The sequence below is a fragment of the Canis lupus genome, chromosome 12 (genome assembly GCF_011100685.1).
Source record: "Canis lupus familiaris isolate Mischka breed German Shepherd chromosome 12, alternate assembly UU_Cfam_GSD_1.0, whole genome shotgun sequence".
NCBI classification, from domain to species: Eukaryota; Metazoa; Chordata; class Mammalia; order Carnivora; family Canidae; genus Canis; species Canis lupus.
The window spans coordinates 67,350,975-67,368,427 of record NC_049233.1 but is presented as its reverse complement, the minus strand read 5'-3'; the positions used below and the strand labels follow the sequence as shown (position 1 = coordinate 67,368,427).

At 42.6% G+C, this 17,453-nt stretch overlaps 1 protein-coding gene across 3 annotated transcripts in view; it reads left to right on the top strand.

Moving 5' to 3' along the window:
- Positions 1 to 17,453, top strand: part of METTL24 (methyltransferase like 24) — a 99,868-nt gene that overhangs the window by 42,160 nt on the left and 40,255 nt on the right. For 2 of the 3 annotated variants that reach the window (XM_038554941.1, XM_038554942.1), the window contains 2 exons: positions 205 to 344; positions 9,356 to 9,584. In XM_038554941.1, coding sequence (XP_038410869.1) covers positions 205 to 344; positions 9,356 to 9,584 — 369 coding nt within the window. The remainder of the gene's footprint in view (positions 1 to 204; positions 345 to 9,355; positions 9,585 to 17,453) is intronic. The other variant, XM_038554943.1, reaches the window with a different exon arrangement.

Here is a 17,453-nt window from a genome sequence, read left to right as displayed (position 1 = left end):
CAGGGTTCCTTCTGACCCAGCCTTTGGAGTTCCTCTGAACATTTGACAGCAGTCTTATGTTTGCCAGGGGAGAGGTGTGGTTAGCAGTGGAGAAGGACATAACTCTCCTGTTCTGGCTTTCAGGGACTGGGGAAGCATAACTCCCTACCTGCCATTTATCATCCGATGCTTTAAATTATTCATATTGATTTCCAATCCTTACAGATTGCATGCAATCACATGAGCACAGACAGCCTAGCTACTGACTCCAGCCCTGCAAAGAAGCCCTGGTCAGTCTGTCTTGATGACAGGTTTGGCTTAGCTCATCAAATCCGAAACAAGCAATGCCGCCTCTACTCTTTAGGGTAAGTGCATTTTATCGCAGAAGAACACAAAACACTCTTGCAAGTGGCCAAGGCTTTTTCAGCAACACAAAGCTATGAATGGCTGCTGAGTTTAACAGGTGCTATATTTGGTCTCTCGCCATCATTTCAGACTGCTCTGTTATGTAACAGTGGGTACCTGCAGATCACCAGGAGTGGCCAGGGCCATTTTGTCTCTCATTGTGCTAGTGGGAAGTTGGCAACTTCAATTTTCATCATGACGATGATCCTCTTGGTGAAGCAAATGATTTCCAGCTAGAATTACATATAGCATCCTTATTACAGAGAGAGAGAATATTAAGAATTAAGAAAAAAAGAACAACAAGCATATTAGAAATTTTATGGATGCTTATGATGAGTGACCCAAGATGAATGGCCACTATTGGATCTTTATGTTATGTGCCAATGGTAAATCGGTGTGTACTTCTACATAGAAAGAAAAGGGAATTCTTGTGAAAACAGTGCGATTTCATCACAATTGTGGGAAATAGTAATATTCAGTTATTCAGGCTGAAAATGACCCGAATATACAAGTGAATTTCGAGAGCTTTCTATAGAAAGGCAAATATGAAGTAATGAGACTACTTCACCAAGTGTAGTAGTATTCACATCAAGATGTGAACTTATCAATATACGTCTCAAAAAAAAGGCAGGGAAGAGTCATTTTTATTGGGAACACCCTGTTCCACAGGTTTTTCGAGGAAGCTATGTGATTAGGTTCTTAGGCAAGATCCCTTACAAAAATACTGAGGCCCCTGGCCAGCGTCTTATGATTGTTTTTCCCTGATAGGTTTTCATCACTTCTGTGATTTACATTCAGGCACATGAGTAATGACTGCCAACCTTAATCCTAGATGATAAGTGATGGGTGGGAGGGGAAGGAAGGACAGACATTTGAGTATGTGCCCAGAGGATCACCATGGATGCCAAACTTTACCAAACAAGAATTCTTAGTTACGATCATCATGGATTCTTTGTAAAAATGAAAGGTTCAAATAAAGTTTCAGGATAATGGAAACATTCTTCTATGGGTTTGATGAAGAGTGTGCATCAGTAGAGTTTGGAACACTCAGTAGACGCTCAGTATATGTTTGCTACATAAATGATTGCTTCAGGTAAGAGACAAGGGAGAGGTGCTGGTTGGGCTGTGATTTAAACCAGGAGGCCGAACCTTGGGAAATTAGTTGCTCAGCCGCTTGATTAGAACAGAGGGGAGCCCATCAGCTATGCTTCAAGCTTATAGAATGAATGGGAAGTTTTGACAGTAGACCTTATTTTCTATCATATTAAACATGTATGAAAGTAGGTCATAAAAATAATTTGCATAGTACCACATGCAAATTGGAGATCTCAGCTTGCTCCTATTTTCTTGCTCTGAACTGCCTTTATATTTTACTTATTATTTTACACCCTGGGATAATTTCATTTAAATGAAATTTCATTGAGTTAAATGAAACTGGGAAAGCTATTTGGGGGTTAATCTTTAAAGTTCCTTTTAGGTTTCCTTATACTTCAGAGCCATTAGATAAGATAGTTGCTCTAAGATTTCAGATTACTTCACATAGAAAGGTAGCTTCTTACTTTCATTTAAATGTTCACTATTCAAACTCAACTTTATAAAGAGTACTTAAGAACAGTTGAATTCTGCTGGGAAGAGACATGAATAAATTATAAGAGCCAACGTTTGATTCAAAACCTAAAAATGAAAAAAAAAGAAAGAAAAGAAAAAAAACCCTGAAAATGCTTAATTGAAACCTGGAAACTAAAGGAAATATTTTGGATGGGTTAAAAAAAAAAAAGGATGCTTCGGATTATGGATGTACACATAGGTTGCATTATTATCCGGGGCTAGGGGGCAGGACCAGCATACTCCGCTCTCAGGTGAATTGCTTGCCCAGGGGCAGGTAAACAGCCAGCTGATAACATTTCAGTTGATGCTGAAGGAAGAAAGAGAGCCAGCCCAGAAGTGGTGGTCCTGAAATGAGGCACGAGAACAGGGAATGTGAACTCTGGATTCTCAGCATTCGAGAGCATTGGGGTAATTGCGAGATGGCAGGGAGGGCAGGTGGCAGGTGGGTCTTGGGGTCCCTACCCCAGGCAGTTTGTGCTCTAAGCCCCAGGGCTGTGGCAGCAGCAAGACCATGCCACTACTGTGCCCGGTAGTTCCCAAGCAAACTGAGGATGATGGATAAAGTGGAGGCTCAGGACAATCTTTCTGGAAAGGAGGAAGGGGATCTGAGGACAGAAGGACCAGAAGATAGAAGACCGCATGCCCTGCCTTCTGATCTGGTCCCTGCTTTTCCTCCATCCTAAGAGCTAAAGCAGGACTCACGCCCACCTTATCTCAGAGTCTGGAATATCTTTACCAGGAGTCAAAACTTCTTATTCCACAGTTAATGTAAAAAAGCATCTTTCTGGGCAAGGGCACTCTGTGTGGAGTTCAGTTGAAAATTAAAATCAAATCCTTTTCAACTTTGAAATGGGGTGGGATAGACCAATTAAGGTGGGGGAGGTGCTGTGCAGGGAGGTTCTGTTACAGGAACAGGGAAGAGAAGAGAAAGGAGGTGCTGTGGGTTTGGATGATCATGTTGTCTGTCTGAAGGCTGGGGCTGGGCCCCTGGCCTGTGAGGTGGGGGTGAGGGTGAGGGTGGTAGCTAAAGTCAATGGGGAGAAAAGTCACCTATTTTATCCGTCCTGTCAGATATTGTTATTTCAGGGGTAGGAATGGGAGTGGAAGATAACACATAGGTAAATCTTTTTCATCTCTTTTTTAGTTCTCTGGCAGGTGGCCCCATTTGGTTTTCAGGCATAAGTGCTCAGCATAAGACTGAAGAACATTCGATAGATGACGTGTAGTTAGGCAACAACCAGTATGTTACACAGAAAAGCTGGGACTTCTGGGTGCCATGAGCATTTCATGAGGAATGAACAAGCTCCAGAGGGAAACATTTTCAACTGATAGTTGTTTAATTAACACAACAGGAGCTCGTGGGATATATGAATGAGGAATCAGAAAATTATGGACCCAAGGATCCTTTTCAGGAAATGTTAACAACATAAAGTATATATCTGTTTATGTAATGCATGGATCTATCTATGCTTTCTATGTAAAAAGAGGAAGTTTCCTTGGCTCTCAAGAATGGATTTTTGTCCCCTGAGGGGTGATATCACCCTTGTTGAGAATATATGTTTTATTTTTTTAAAAAGATTTTATTTATTCATGAAAGACACACACACACACACACACACACAGAGAGAGAGAGAGAGAGAGAGAGAGAGAGAGAGAGAGAGAGAGAGAGAGGCAGAGACACAGGCAGAGGGAGAAGCAGGCTCCATGCAGGGAGCCCGATGTGGGACTTGATCCTCAATCCCAGGATCACACCCTGAGCTGAAGGCAGATGCTTAACCATTGAGCCACCCAGGCGCCCTAAGGATATATGTTTTAGATGGAATCTTAGCAGCTCATGCAATGTTCTTTAACAAAAACTGGTCATTTTAACATGTTTTTTTTTTTTTATCTACTATTCATTTGAAAAACCCATTTCTTCCCCTCTAGCAGTTGCGAGTTTACAGATCTAATCATAATCACCTCAATAATTAGATAACAAATAACCTAATTATCTATTAGATCTCATAATAGATCACCACTTGCCCAGATTCTCTGGGTCCTGCAGGGCTGGAGAATGAGTTACTGAGACTCCTGGGGTTGCAATTGTCTCCCTTCTTCCCACCCTTATGCTTTAGTGGTCACAGTTAGAAACCTTCCCTATATTTGCTTTTATTTTATTTTATTTTTAAACAGCTTTGTTGAGTTATAGTTCACATACCATACAATTCACTCCTCTGAGACAGACACTTGGTTTTTGGTCACTACCGTCAAATTTAGAACATTCTCATCACCCCAAAGAGGAAGTCATATACCCAGTAGCTATCATTCCCAATTTCTCTCTAACACCTTTCCCACTTTTCACCCCTTGTCCTAGGCAACCACTAATTTACTTTCTGCCTCCAGATTTGCCTGTTCTGGACATTTCATATGAATGGAAGCATACAACCTGTGTCCTTTTGTGACTGGCTTTTTTCACTTAGCATATAGGTTCATCCATGTTGTGACATGTATCAGCACTTCATTCCTTTTTATGGCTGAATGACATTCCATTGTATGGATATTCTATAGTTTATTTAGTCACTCATCAGTTGATGGACATTTGGGTTGTTTCCACTTTGGGGCTATTGTGAATAATGTTGCAGTGCACATTCATGTACAGGTTTTTGTGTGGACATAAGTTTTCACTTCTCTCAGGTATATTTTTCCTTTTTCCTTTGGTAAGAGAACTCCTGAGTTTTGCAGGGCACCTAGCACCTCGCTGAAGACTGCATACCCTAGCCTTCCTTGAAGCTGCAAGTGGCCATACGACTAGCTTTGAGCAACGAGATAGGAGTCGATGTGATGTGTGCAATTTGGAATCCATGCCCTAAGAGGAAAGGACCTGACCTTCATTCCCCTTTTACTTTTCCTGATGGCTAGGATGCAGATGTGGTGGCAGGAAATGGAGCAACTATCTTAGACCCTGAGATAGAAGCCTTTTGATCTATATTTCTTGCTTCATGGAATAAACATTAAGTAGAGCATTCCTATAAAGTAGAAAATTCCTACAGTGAGTTCTCTTTCCAGTTAACTAAGAACAGAAAATGATTTTCTTCCAGACTAGATACATTTTTTGTTGTTGTAAGCAATAGTTTTGGTTATTTCATTATTTTACTGTAGTTATTTGTTTAGAAATCTTTCTTCACTACTACATGTGAGCTCCAGATCAAGGGTTTAAATTTAATTTATCTCTTTGTCTCTGGTGCCTACTATACTGCCTTAAACATATGAAAGTACTTTTTTTAAAAAAATTATTTATTTGAGAGAGAGAGAGCACATGAGTGGAGGAGGAGGGACAGGGGAGAGGCAGGCTCCCTGCTCAGCAGAGGACCCAAGGTGGGGCTTGATCGCAAGACCCTGAGATCACTACCTGAGCTGAAGGCAGATGCTTAACCGACCGAGCCCCCTCATGTGTCCTTTAAAGCACTTTATAAATATTTGTTTATAGACACAAATAAGATATGAAACATAGCCTGCCCCACCCCATGCCAGACACTGTGCTGTGTATTGTGGGAATTCCAGATCCTACCTAATTTTCTAGTTTTCTCTCATTTGGGGCAGCATTTTGTAGATTTGTCTGTCAGCACTCATTCTGCTCAGCACTTGGGGTCCAGAAATAAGCAAGAAGATTACACTGCAAGTTAACTAACTGAAGTTTAAATAACAACTTGAGGCTAAAAAAAAAAAAAAAAAAGAGAGAAAAGAAAAAAAACTAAGCCAGATTGACACAGTCCTCTTCCTTACAGAGCTTTACTCTAGCAATTTTTTCCTAGGTCTTTAAGGTCACAAAGATTCCTTCTAGAAGCCTGTGTCCTGTGTTCATTGGCAGTGAAGTGCAGTGTAAAGAGCACATGCTTTGGAACCACCTGGATTGGATTTGACTCTTGGTTTCACTATTTTGGGACAAGTTCTGCCGCAATTATGAATATTACATCTGCCCTCCTCTTGCCTTTTACACCTACCATAAACTTGGCTGATGTAACCAAGCTTGAAGAAGTACCATTCTGAATAAATGAAAGTGAGAATTATAGACATTGATTCAATGAATGCAGTTTATTACTTTCCAATTTAGTACGCTTACATATTAAGTGTATTTTATTTAGTAAAAGTAACAAATTAACCCCAAAGTTACAAATTTCAGTATCTTTATGTTATTTAGTGTATCATACAAAATCGCTCCTCGCTATTTGATGATGAACTTAAATTTGTATACGTGCTTATGATAGCTGTAATAGAGAACACTTGTACATGTGTAGAGAGTTTCTAGGAAGATACACGAAAAAATGCTAATTGTGATTATCCCTGGGAATTAGTGGCCAAAATTTTTAGTGCTAGAAAGCTTTTACTTTTCATTTTATCTATGTCTTTGAATTCTATGTGTATTGTTATTTTTTCATTATAACAAACTAGTTTAAATTGAAAACATATCAATATATAATAAAGGGCCTTGCTAAGAAATTTAGTTACAGAAGTGTATGTGCTTAATTTAATCCTTAAAATTTTTTGAAGTCTTGATTAAAATACATGTTTTAGAGTAGAGATTGTTTCCATGAAAACAATATTTAGAAAATTCACAGAGAAAGAAATTATTCAAATTCCTCTACTCTAGAAAGTTTACATACAAATTATATTTAATGAGTACCTTTTTTTTAAAAAAAAAGATTTTATTATTTGGCAGAGAGAGAGAGAAAGAGAGAGAGTGAACAAGTGCAAGCAGGGGGAGTGGCAGAAGGAGAGGGAGAAGCAGGCTCTCCATGAAGCAGGGAGCTGGATGTGGGGCTCAATCCCAGGACCCTGGGATCATGACCCAAGCTGAAAGCCTATGCTCAACTGACTGAGCAACCCAGGTGCCCCTAATGAGTACTTTTTTTTTGACACAGTGTTCTCTTATTAAAGCTACAAAATTGCCATTTTCTTATTTATTTATTTAAATTTTTTTTTAATTTTTATTTTTTTTCAAAACTGCCATTTTCTAATAGATGACCCATAGTGGAACACTGGTTTGCTCATCTAAGTTTCAACATATTCAATTAAGTGAAAAATCCCTTGGGGCAACTGAATTTGGCAACATTCTGATCTATGCAGAAGGAAATCTATCTGCTAAAAAATGCATTGTCATTTTTACTCAACTCTTGGACTAATATTATTTATTTTTTAAAAGATTTTATATATTTATTTCTGAGAGACACACAGAGAGAAAGGCAGAGACATAGGCAGAGGGAGAAATAGGCTCCCTGCAGGGAGCCTGATATGGGATTTGACCCCAGGATCCTGGGATCAAGACTTGAGCCAAAGGCAGAGGCTCAAACACTGAGCCACCCAGGCGTCCTGTCAACTCTTGGATTTATAATTCATGGTAGGCTTATAGGTTAGCTGTTGCTGTGTAACCAGTCACTCTAAAATTCAGTGGCTTAAAACCATTATTTATTCCTGCTTATATGTCTCCCAATCAGCTGGACTTCAGTTGATTGGGGCTGGCCTCACCTGGGAGACTTAACTTCAAGGTGACGTGGCCAAGGACAATTGTTTTTCATAGAAAGCTGGTGGTTTGGCTAGTGTACCTCGGCCTCTCATGACTCCTATTGTCCTGAGACCAGCTAACTATCCAGGGTATGTTTTCCTCATGAAGATGATACAAGAGCGTGAACAGAAGTACTTAAAGCGTAGGCTCAGGACTGGCATACTGTCACTTCCTTCCAAAAAGCAAATCACATAGTCAAGCCCAAAAAAAAAAAAAAAAAAAAAAAATCAAGGGGCAGGAAAAGACACTCTGCCCATGATGAGCATAGCATGGCAGTAGTAGGGGTGAAGGGGTGAAGAATTGGAGCCAGCAAGTCAACCTGCCACACTGGATTAGATAATGGAAAAATTGGGTGGAAAACTAGGAGACATTACAATGGTCTGGGCTGTGTGGACTCAGTAAGAGATGAAAAATAGGAATAGGATCGCTTGGGTCAAAGGAATGGTAGTGTTTGTGAGAGGAGTGCTAAATCTTCTAGCCAAAAGTGTGGAGAGGATTATAGCTGAGGGACAGCAGAGGGTTGACATGCCACAGATCCAGAAAGGGAACAGGCAATGGAGTAGAAGCAAAGGAGAAAAATAAGGCAAATTAAGAGTATAATAGGAATGTCAAGGTGGGGCAGTCCCGGTGGCTTAGCGGTTTAGTGCAGCCTTCGGCCCAGAGCGTGATCCTGGAGACCTGGGATCGAGTCCCACGTCAGGCTCCCTGCAGGGAGCCTGCTTCTCCCTCTGCCTGTGTCTCTGCCTCTCTCTCTTTTTGTGTCTCTCATGAATAAATAACAAATAAAATATTTTAAAAAAATGTCAAGGTGGAGGATCTCTGTACTGAAGACTTATTTTAGTCAACTAAAGGCGGGTAAATAATTGTTAGCCAATGAGCTTGCATATTTCCAAATTATGAAATATCTGAGATAGTAAAGTCTAAGAGAATGAAACATTTCTGCACTAGGTTCAGGTTTGGTCAATGGATTATAGATACTCTGTGAGGTCTTGGTATCTTAAATCACATCTAATTATTGTATTTTGGGCAAAGAAGCCATAATCACCATTTAAAAAATAATCCTCTTTCATTTAATTTCATGTTTTTCATTCAAATCGATTCTTAAAGTGATGACTATAACTCCATCAAATACGTCTGAGTAATATGACTGAGTAAATTAAAAATGTGTAAGTATATGAACATTCCACATCATATGCTACATACTGGATGCTTAAGTACAAATAATTCATAATTTCTTCCTCCTGTTGACATGAATTTAGGTGACGTATTTCTTCTACTTCTTGAGTAGAACCACACACAGTTGCTTTATCTTTAACTGTACGATTTTAAAATAACTTCCATTTCTAAGAAAATACCTATTGTCTTTAGGTCCGGCTGCATGCATCGTGGCCATTAGAATGGAGACAAATTACCACATTAGTAGACTGTACCTCTCCCTAAGGGAACTGATCCTGGCACTTCTATTTTTTGACGTATTCTGAGAAAACCTCTTAAGATTACTGGATAGTCTTGTTTCGTTGCTGCTCTGATTTACATCTTTTTAAAAAATTAATTTGGTATGCCTCTACATGTTGGAACATGTGATTCTCTGGTCTGCATTTAGCAGATAATTTCTCTGCTTGCTTTTCATCCAGAAGCTTTTAGCTATAATGGTTTTTGTGAAAGAAGAAGGTTTATTGAATGTGCACAGTTAGTCATGTGTTAAAACCGGAGAAAGCTCGATAAGAATAAGAAAATTGGCCTTAGAATCGTCATTTTGTCAATCCAACACTTTTGCCTCATTATATTTTTGTTGTTACTGATTTCCATCCTCTTTCTTTATAGGCTAGGGAGTGAGGATACCCAATTTGAGGTTAGCATGGCCAACAGTGGATGTGAAGTACATCGTTTTGATCCTAGTGTTAAGTCGGCTCATATTCTGGAGAGTCAGCGCCTGTGGTATCACCGCTTGTCCATCGACTGGCGGGACCCTCATCCAGCTGTTGCTGCCCAAAAACCGCATAGCAACACCAGAAAGCTGGGAACCATCCTGAATGAATTTGGGCATCACAAGGTGAGATTTTTCATTTGATTTCATAATGAAATAAAGTGAACAAACTCATAAACCTTATAAAATGCAAACCAAGAATTGGATAGTGGAGGATCCGGTTTCAACCTGGCTGATGATCACCCATCCTTATTTATAGAGTCAGCTCTGTAGACATAAAGTTTTGGCAGGGATCGAGATCTTTAAGTTGATTTGTAGATTGTAGTTGCTGTTGAGTAGGGTTTTGGCCAAGACTGGGCAAGGAGCTAAGAAACCCACTTCTGGCCTAGACTCAAGACTCCCATTTTCATTTGGCAATTGATTGAAAATGTTCCGACGGAGCAAACTACTTATGTCAGTCTCCAATACAAAGCCATCAGAGCCAGGTTTCTGTTTGATAAGAGATTGCTCGTGTATCGTGTTTCTCACTGTTGTAACGACTGTTTTGAGTCTCCAGGCTCCTCAAAGACCAGAAAGTCTGTACCTTTGATTACTTGAATCTGTACCACTGACTGGACAGTATGTGTGTTGCAACTGATATAATCATGTCAAAAGATGTCAGATCCCTACAAGTATTTTATCGTGAATGGAGAGCAAAAAGAAACTCAATCTTTGAACCGTGTTCCTTGAAAGCAATTTTTAGTGTAGACCCGAGCCAATTACATGCTGTAGGCAAATACTGGATAATTCTCCCGAGTGTACTTGGCTTGTGTTTGTTTGCCAACCCGTCTTGGGCTTGGCCTGTTTTGCCTTAGCGTTCTCAGCCAGAGATGGCATGTGGTTTAGAACATGCCAGAACGGGTGTTTCTGAAAAACAGTGTACATGGAATTCGATTTTAAACTGGAGTTGGCTGACTGGCCTTTAATAAAAGGGCTTTTCCTCTGCTTTGTTCTTTCTTCTCCTTTTCATCCTACTCCTTCTTCTTCTTTCTTTATTTTTTTAAAAACCCTCCCTTTAATCGGGCAACAGGAGCTTCTTCAAGAACCATTTCGAAGAATTTTCTGCTCTTTTAACATGTGATTAACCGCTGATTTGTATTTTGTGCTGCCATTGACAGTCACGAGCATTTAATAATCAGGAGCCTAAGTGAAACATATGTATAGGATATTTGGGGTAAAATCACCCAACAGAAACTGAAGTGGGAGCATTCTTCAGTACTTTATTTTTGCCACTTGTGACCTTCAGAGAGCTGTTTTTGTTTGCTTTGTTTTGTTTTGTTTTACAGCTTCATTCCATAATATGTCAAGTCTTGGTTATTCAGAGAGATAACTATGGATTCTTTGCATCCATTTGGGACTCTCTTGCTCCACCCTACTACTCTGTATACCCTGGCCCTCTCTACCCTCACACTCCAAAGAATAGATATGAGTAGATACTGTTTTTTTTTTCGCTAATATTTTAGCAAAATATTTGGTAAACATGAGGACGAAATAAGGCTTTGAAAAAAATGGCCTGTGGATATAATTTATCCAAGCCACATTTCCTATGGAAAATGTATTTTTAATGACCAGGTATGCATCTGAATTGTGTTTAACTCCATAGGAGCTGCAGTGGGCCAACCTTTATGCTGAAGATGAAGCCTGAAATCTTTTACACGGCTTCTGAGACAGCAGAAATACTTACAGTAGTATCTAAAAAGGATAAATGTTATAAAGGATTTTTTATATTCCTAAATCTATTTATTTTTATTAAAAACATTAATAATGACACCTAAAAATGGTTAAGATGGTAAATATTATGTTATGGGTATTTTACTACAAAAAAAAAACACATGAAAATGATTTGGGTATATATTTGCTGCTTGAAAAATTCCTTATTGTTTAAAAGATACTAATAATCTTTCATAGTTTTTGTTTTGTTTTGGAGTTTTTTTTTTTTTTTTTTTTTTGGTGAATGCTTTCAGACAAAACAAAAAAAATGAAACCCATCGGTGAATGATTGCTTCCATTAGGAACATGCCTCTAAAAGCTATGTGGTGCCAGATAAAAGGAAACTTCATTTCTGGCCTGCAGCAAGCAAGGTCTGTTTTCATTTTTCTGCATGTGTACAGATACTGGTAAATAGGATGTGGCTCTGGCAGGGAAAGCAAATAGAAAACACACACACACACACACACACACACACACACACACACAGTAAAATATGTCTGTGCTTGAGCCTTGCCTTCTTCACTCATTTCTTCTGCTGGCGACTTTAGAAACCAGAGAGCTTTTCACTGTTTTGTTTTCACCTCATGACATTAAACTGTTTCCAATAGTTGGGTGATGTTTTCCCCATTAAGCTGTGGGTTTTTTTCTGCTTCTCTTTATCCATACCTAGATTCCGGCCCCTCAGGCCACAACGAAAAGCAGTACTCTGAGATGGTGAGAGAAGGATGCATGTGGCTTTTTTTTTTTTTTAATATTTTATTTATTTATTCATGAGAATGCACAGAGAGGAGAGAGAGAGAGAGAGGCAGAGACACAGGCAGAGGGAGAAGCAGGCTCCATGCAGGGAGCCTGACGTGGGACTCGATCCAGGGTCTCCAGGATCACACCCTGGGCTGCAGGCGGCGCTAAACCGCTGAGCCACCAGGGCTGCCCTGCATGTGGCTTTTGAACTGCTTTTAAAACTCTTTGATAATTTTAATTTCAAGCTGTAAGTCGAAAATGTTTCTAGAGCATCAGGTGAGAGCAGCTGCAAAAGCCAAAGCCCAAGAACCAGAAGCCGGCCTGTCAGGGAGTAATATCACCTGGATCGGTAGTAATGATAAGCTGTCTTCTCATTGCTGATGTGCTTATTGCTGGAACCATGCATAAGGATTTTTCCAGAATGGGGATGGGACGCCTGGGTGGCTCAGCGGTTGAGTGTCTGCCTTTGACTCAGGGCGTGATGCTGGGGTCCTAGGATCGAGTCCCACATGGGGCTCCCTGCAGGGAGCCTGCTTCTCCCTCTGTCTGTGTCTCTGCCTCTCTCTCTGTCTGTGACTCTCAAGAATAAATAAATCTTAAAAAAAAAAAAAAAAAAAAAGAAAATTTCCAGGATGGGACTAGAAATATCAAGTCTGAAATTTCTGCTCATATTAATCATACATGTGCTTTTTTCCCCCCTAAAATCTTTATTACCTAGAGTATACTAAATGATCCGAGCTGATTCATGAGACGTTATAACTACTTTGAGCCTTAACCGTGCTGTTGATGATAAGAGTAACACGGCTGCCTTAGAGCTTACTGCGGGGAGGTCAGTGATTTAGGTTCGAATCACCCATTCTCTTGTTCGTTTTTGGCACCGGGCAAGTCACTTAGCTGCTCTGGGGCTGGGGGTGATCAGCAGCGTGACAGGGACCATGCTACTACCTACATGGCTTGTTTCTGAGAATTCCATCAGAGGACACAGTGTGATTTAAAAATGATGACCTTGAATTCCAAGAGCTTTCATTAACAATTTCAAGAAGTCTTTACAAAAATTTTTATAGAAAGCATTTTCTTTTTCCTTTCCTTCTTTCTTTGTTTTCAGGGAAACTATGTCTGATTTCCCTGGAAATTGATAACCGCACCTGATTCCACCCAAGAGTCTTTAATGACAGCCTTGTGAGAAACTGAAGGGCAGTTGGTTCTTCGGACAGGGTCGTGGAGGACTGTTCTTGTTTGCTGCCTTGGGGCGCCGAGCAGCTTTGCTGGCCACGGTGGGGGAAGCAAACACGGTGCTGGAGAGAAATTAAATCAGCCGCGGAGGATGAATACAGAGCAGAAGTGGGGCGTGGGGGCTCCGGGGGCCACGGGCTGCAGGTCACTGGCGGGGTGGCACCTGCTGAGCTCCGGGGGGCGTGGGCTGCAGGTCGTTGACAGGGTGGCCAGGGTGGCACCTGCTGAGCTCCACGGGCATGGGCTGCAGGTCGCCGGCGGGGTGGTGGAGTGGTACCTGCTGAGCTCTGGGAACACGGGCTCCAGGTCCCAGACAGGGTGGCCGGGGTGGCACCTGCTGAGCTCCGGGGGGGGGGGGGGGAGAGCTGGCTGCAGGTTGCCGACGGGGTGGTGGGGTGGCACCTGCTGAGCTCTGGGGGCACGGGCTGCAGGTCCCAGACAGGGTGGCTGGGGTGGTACCTGCTGAGCTCTGGGAACACGGGCTCCAGGTCCCAGACAGGGTGGCCGGGGTGGCACCAGCTGAGCTCCGGGGGCGTGGGCTGCAGGTCGCCGACGGGGTGGTGGGGTGGCACCTGCTGAGCTCTGGGGGCATGGGCTGCAGTCCCAGACAGGGTGGCCGGGGTGGCACCTGCTGAGCTCCGGGGGGGGGGGGCGGGCTGCAGGTCGCCGACGGGGTGGTGGGGTGGCACCTGCTGAGCTCTGGGGGCATGGGCTGCAGTCCCAGACAGGGTGGCCGGGGTGGCACCTGCTGAGCTCCGGGGGGGGGGGGGGCGGGCTGCAGGTCGCCGACGGGGTGGTGGGGTGGCACCTGCTGAGCTCTGGGGGCACGGGCTGCAGGTCCCAGACAGGGTGGTGGGGTGGCACCTGCTGAGCTCTGGGGGCATGTCCTCTAGGGGGACACAGTGGGGGGACCCCCCCCATGGAGACCGATGGGGCTTTGAAGCGAACCGCGGCGTTTCCCTTTCCTGTGGCTGCTCGCGCTGCGCCCCATCCCCGGGCCTGGAGCGAAGCGCTCCCGGGAAGGATCCACTCGCTTTGCCGCTGGAAACGGAAAATGGTAGATTCAGGGAGAAAATTTGGCTGCGCCTGTACATTATGTCGCTTTTCATTCCCCGGAATTTTCTTTGCCTTAAATTCTGTTTTGTTTGCTATTAGTTCTGCCCTACTAGGTTTTTGTTTGGTTTTGTTTTTTGATAAATATGTGAAATGTCATTCTAGAATCCTTTGTATTTTTTCTTCCTTTCTTCTCTCCTCCTCCTCCTCTTCCCCTTTTCCTCCTCCTCCTCCTCCTCCTTCTTCCCTTTTTTCTCCTCCTCCTTCTCCTTCTTCCCTTTCTCCTCCTCTTCCTCCTTCCTCCTTCTTCCCTTTCTCCTCCTCCTCCTCCTTCTTCACCTAGTTTTAGTTTATGTCCTTTGTGTTCTCCCTCTTTTCCAGTTTTCTCAGTTTGTGTTTGACATGGGGAGGGCACATCTTCCCTTTAAGTCAACTCTAAACCGATTCACATTTCTTAGACTTATCTGGAGAAATAATACCCATGCACTCATGAGTAAACCAGCTTAGTTATGTTTTCTAACCCATATTAAAAATACCTAACAAAAGATTTTGAAATGCTTGTGTGACACAAATCATATTTCATGCCATTCTTGCTCATATTTAATGTGTATGTGAATCACCTGGGGAGTCTAACTGAAACGCAGATGTTGATTCTGAAGTTCTGGGGTGGCACCCGAGAGTCTGCATTCCCAGCAAGCTCCCTGGCTCTGCTGAGGCTGCTGGTTGGGGAACCATACATTGAGTAGCAAGGCCTGAACCATAGTCTGAGAAACACAGAAGCAGAGGGTATTTACTAGTAATTTGTGTTCCCCCAGAGGCCCAGCACTGGATCCCTTTGTGTTCTGTATTTTATTTGATTTTGCTTTATATCTTATTTTTTAAAATTTATTTCGGTGAGAGGGAAAGAGAAAGTGCAGAGGGGGAGGGGCAGAGGAAGAGGGAGAGAGACTCCCTGTTGAGCCCCAAGCCCAGCACAGGGCTCCAGCCCAGGATGCTCTGATCAGACCTCAGCCCAAAGCCAACAGTTGGACGCTCGGAACCTCAACTGACTGTGCCACCCAGGTGCCGCTGGACCATTTGTGTTCTGATGTCCTCCACCCTCAGCCTGAGTCCCTGCCAAGGGTGGAATGAGGCACAGATGATGTGCTATGCTCCAGATCATTTTTCTACTCCTGTGCCAGCTTGTACCAGATTTCTGTTTCGAACTTGCTGGTTTCTTGGAACAAATTTTTTTTTCCCTCAGGAAGGAAGCTCCTTTGTAAAAATGTCTCCCAGTGGTCTCCCATACCAGTGCAAGGGCCAGACATGCCTGAGTCCTAGATGGCTAATGGTTTACCCTCCAGCCAGATCCCTGCATCTCAGATGTATGTTCCTAAGGAGTATATGGCTTGAGAGCAGGGACTCCGTGGTATGGAATCCCCGCCCAACTACCTAGGGAAGAGCTCAGGAAATATATAAGATACTTGACCTGACTTTCTAGGTCAAGTACCTTCCTAAGTAAAATGTGCAGGGTATTGAAGTTTGAATGCTTTATCTTTTCACACAGCCTACTGCAGAATTAATAAGCAGCAACTAGAGCATCCAAAGGCCTTAACCACTGATGTTCAGAGTATTTGGGTGAAAAACACCATGGAAACAAGATATGCTATGGCAAAAGTGGAAATCCAGGTGATTCTTTTAGGGCCCAGTGCAATCTTCTATTTATACTTGTTTATATTACTTTTTCCAAGAGAAGTATGTATCTTTTTGTGTATTTGAAGGCAACTTCGTCTTGCAGAAATGCTATTTAATCACGACAAGCCTATGTTTCTGTGAAATAAGCCAGTAGCAATTTAGGAGTAATGAGTCAGCTATGCTCCTGAATTGCAATTTGAAATACAAAGACAATTTTATGTCTCCATCAATCCGTAGTGGACCCAAAGGACAAACCATCTTGAGAATGTGGATCTAGAACTTCGGTACTCAACATGTAGGAAATGAGTTTGGGCTTTTTATCCTTTTCATTTATCTGTAATGGTGAGATTTGCTGTGAAGCAAATTTCTGGGGTCCTAGTGATTTTCAAACCATTCAGTATTTGGCCAGCATGTAGATTATGGAGCCTGTTTGAAGAATGAGCTAGGTGCATCTGGATTTAGCGGTGGTTTGTATTTTCTTTGATGCCGTTTCCTCTCGGTTTCCCTTGGGCAGAAGCCATGACTGGTGAGGTTGTGTGCAGGCAGTGTTCTGGAATCCAGAGACCCACTCCCACCTGTACTACAGAATGGCTCTCAGATTTCAGTGTTAGAATTGGGAACACCAGCAAACAAACCAAAAATAACAGCGGAAGCAAAGAATCCCATCACCTAGAAACCTTGATTAAAACGTCGAATCCAGAAGCAACCATAGAGATTCTCACTTAGCTGGTCTGGCCTGAAGCCCAGGAAACTGCATTTTTAACTGACCCACTGAAACTCTAACCCAGGTAATAGGAAGATCACCCTGCGAGGAACCTGAGTGTTCAGAGGACCCTGGTGACTCAGCCTTCCGTTTGCAAATCCCCCATCCCCTGCTGTGCATAAAACCCTTTAAACAAGAAGGGGATTGAGAGCCCGTATGCTACTGCAGCCTCTGTCTCTGTCACTTCACCGAGGTCCTGTGTCCTCTGTGCCTCAGCTTTTCCTGTGGTAAGGCGTGGGATATGAACCCCTACTATTTGGAAGTTCGTGCAGGCAAGTGCACTCATGTTGGTGAAAGAAATGAATGAAGAATTCTTAAGGAGGCCAGAATTATGATGTTACATAAAGCAAAGCGTTTTGATTGATTGTTGCTTCTTTGGGGTTTTCAAAGGCACAAAGAATTATTACAAAAGGGGGAGTTTTCACTTAGGAAATTAGCCTCCAGGGAGCTGGCATTTGTTGTTTTGTTTTTTGTTTTTTCCTTGCTGTGTACCGGGGTGGGTATATTTGTCTGAGGATTTTGCCATTATGACAGAGTTTTGGGGAGGAGAGCCAAATGAATCCTCTGGGGCAGCGGGGCCATGAGCTTCAGGAGCCTGTGAAGGCCTCCCTCTGTGTGACTTCCTCTCCTAATGGAGACTGTGGTTCAGCAGAAGAATGTCATGTTCAGAGCTGCACAGCCCGGTTTCACCGGGTCATGCAACTCTGGCAATTCCTCTATATGTGTTAACAAATGCTTAATGCCTTTTGACAGTAAGAGGCTCCAGAACTTGCTATCATATT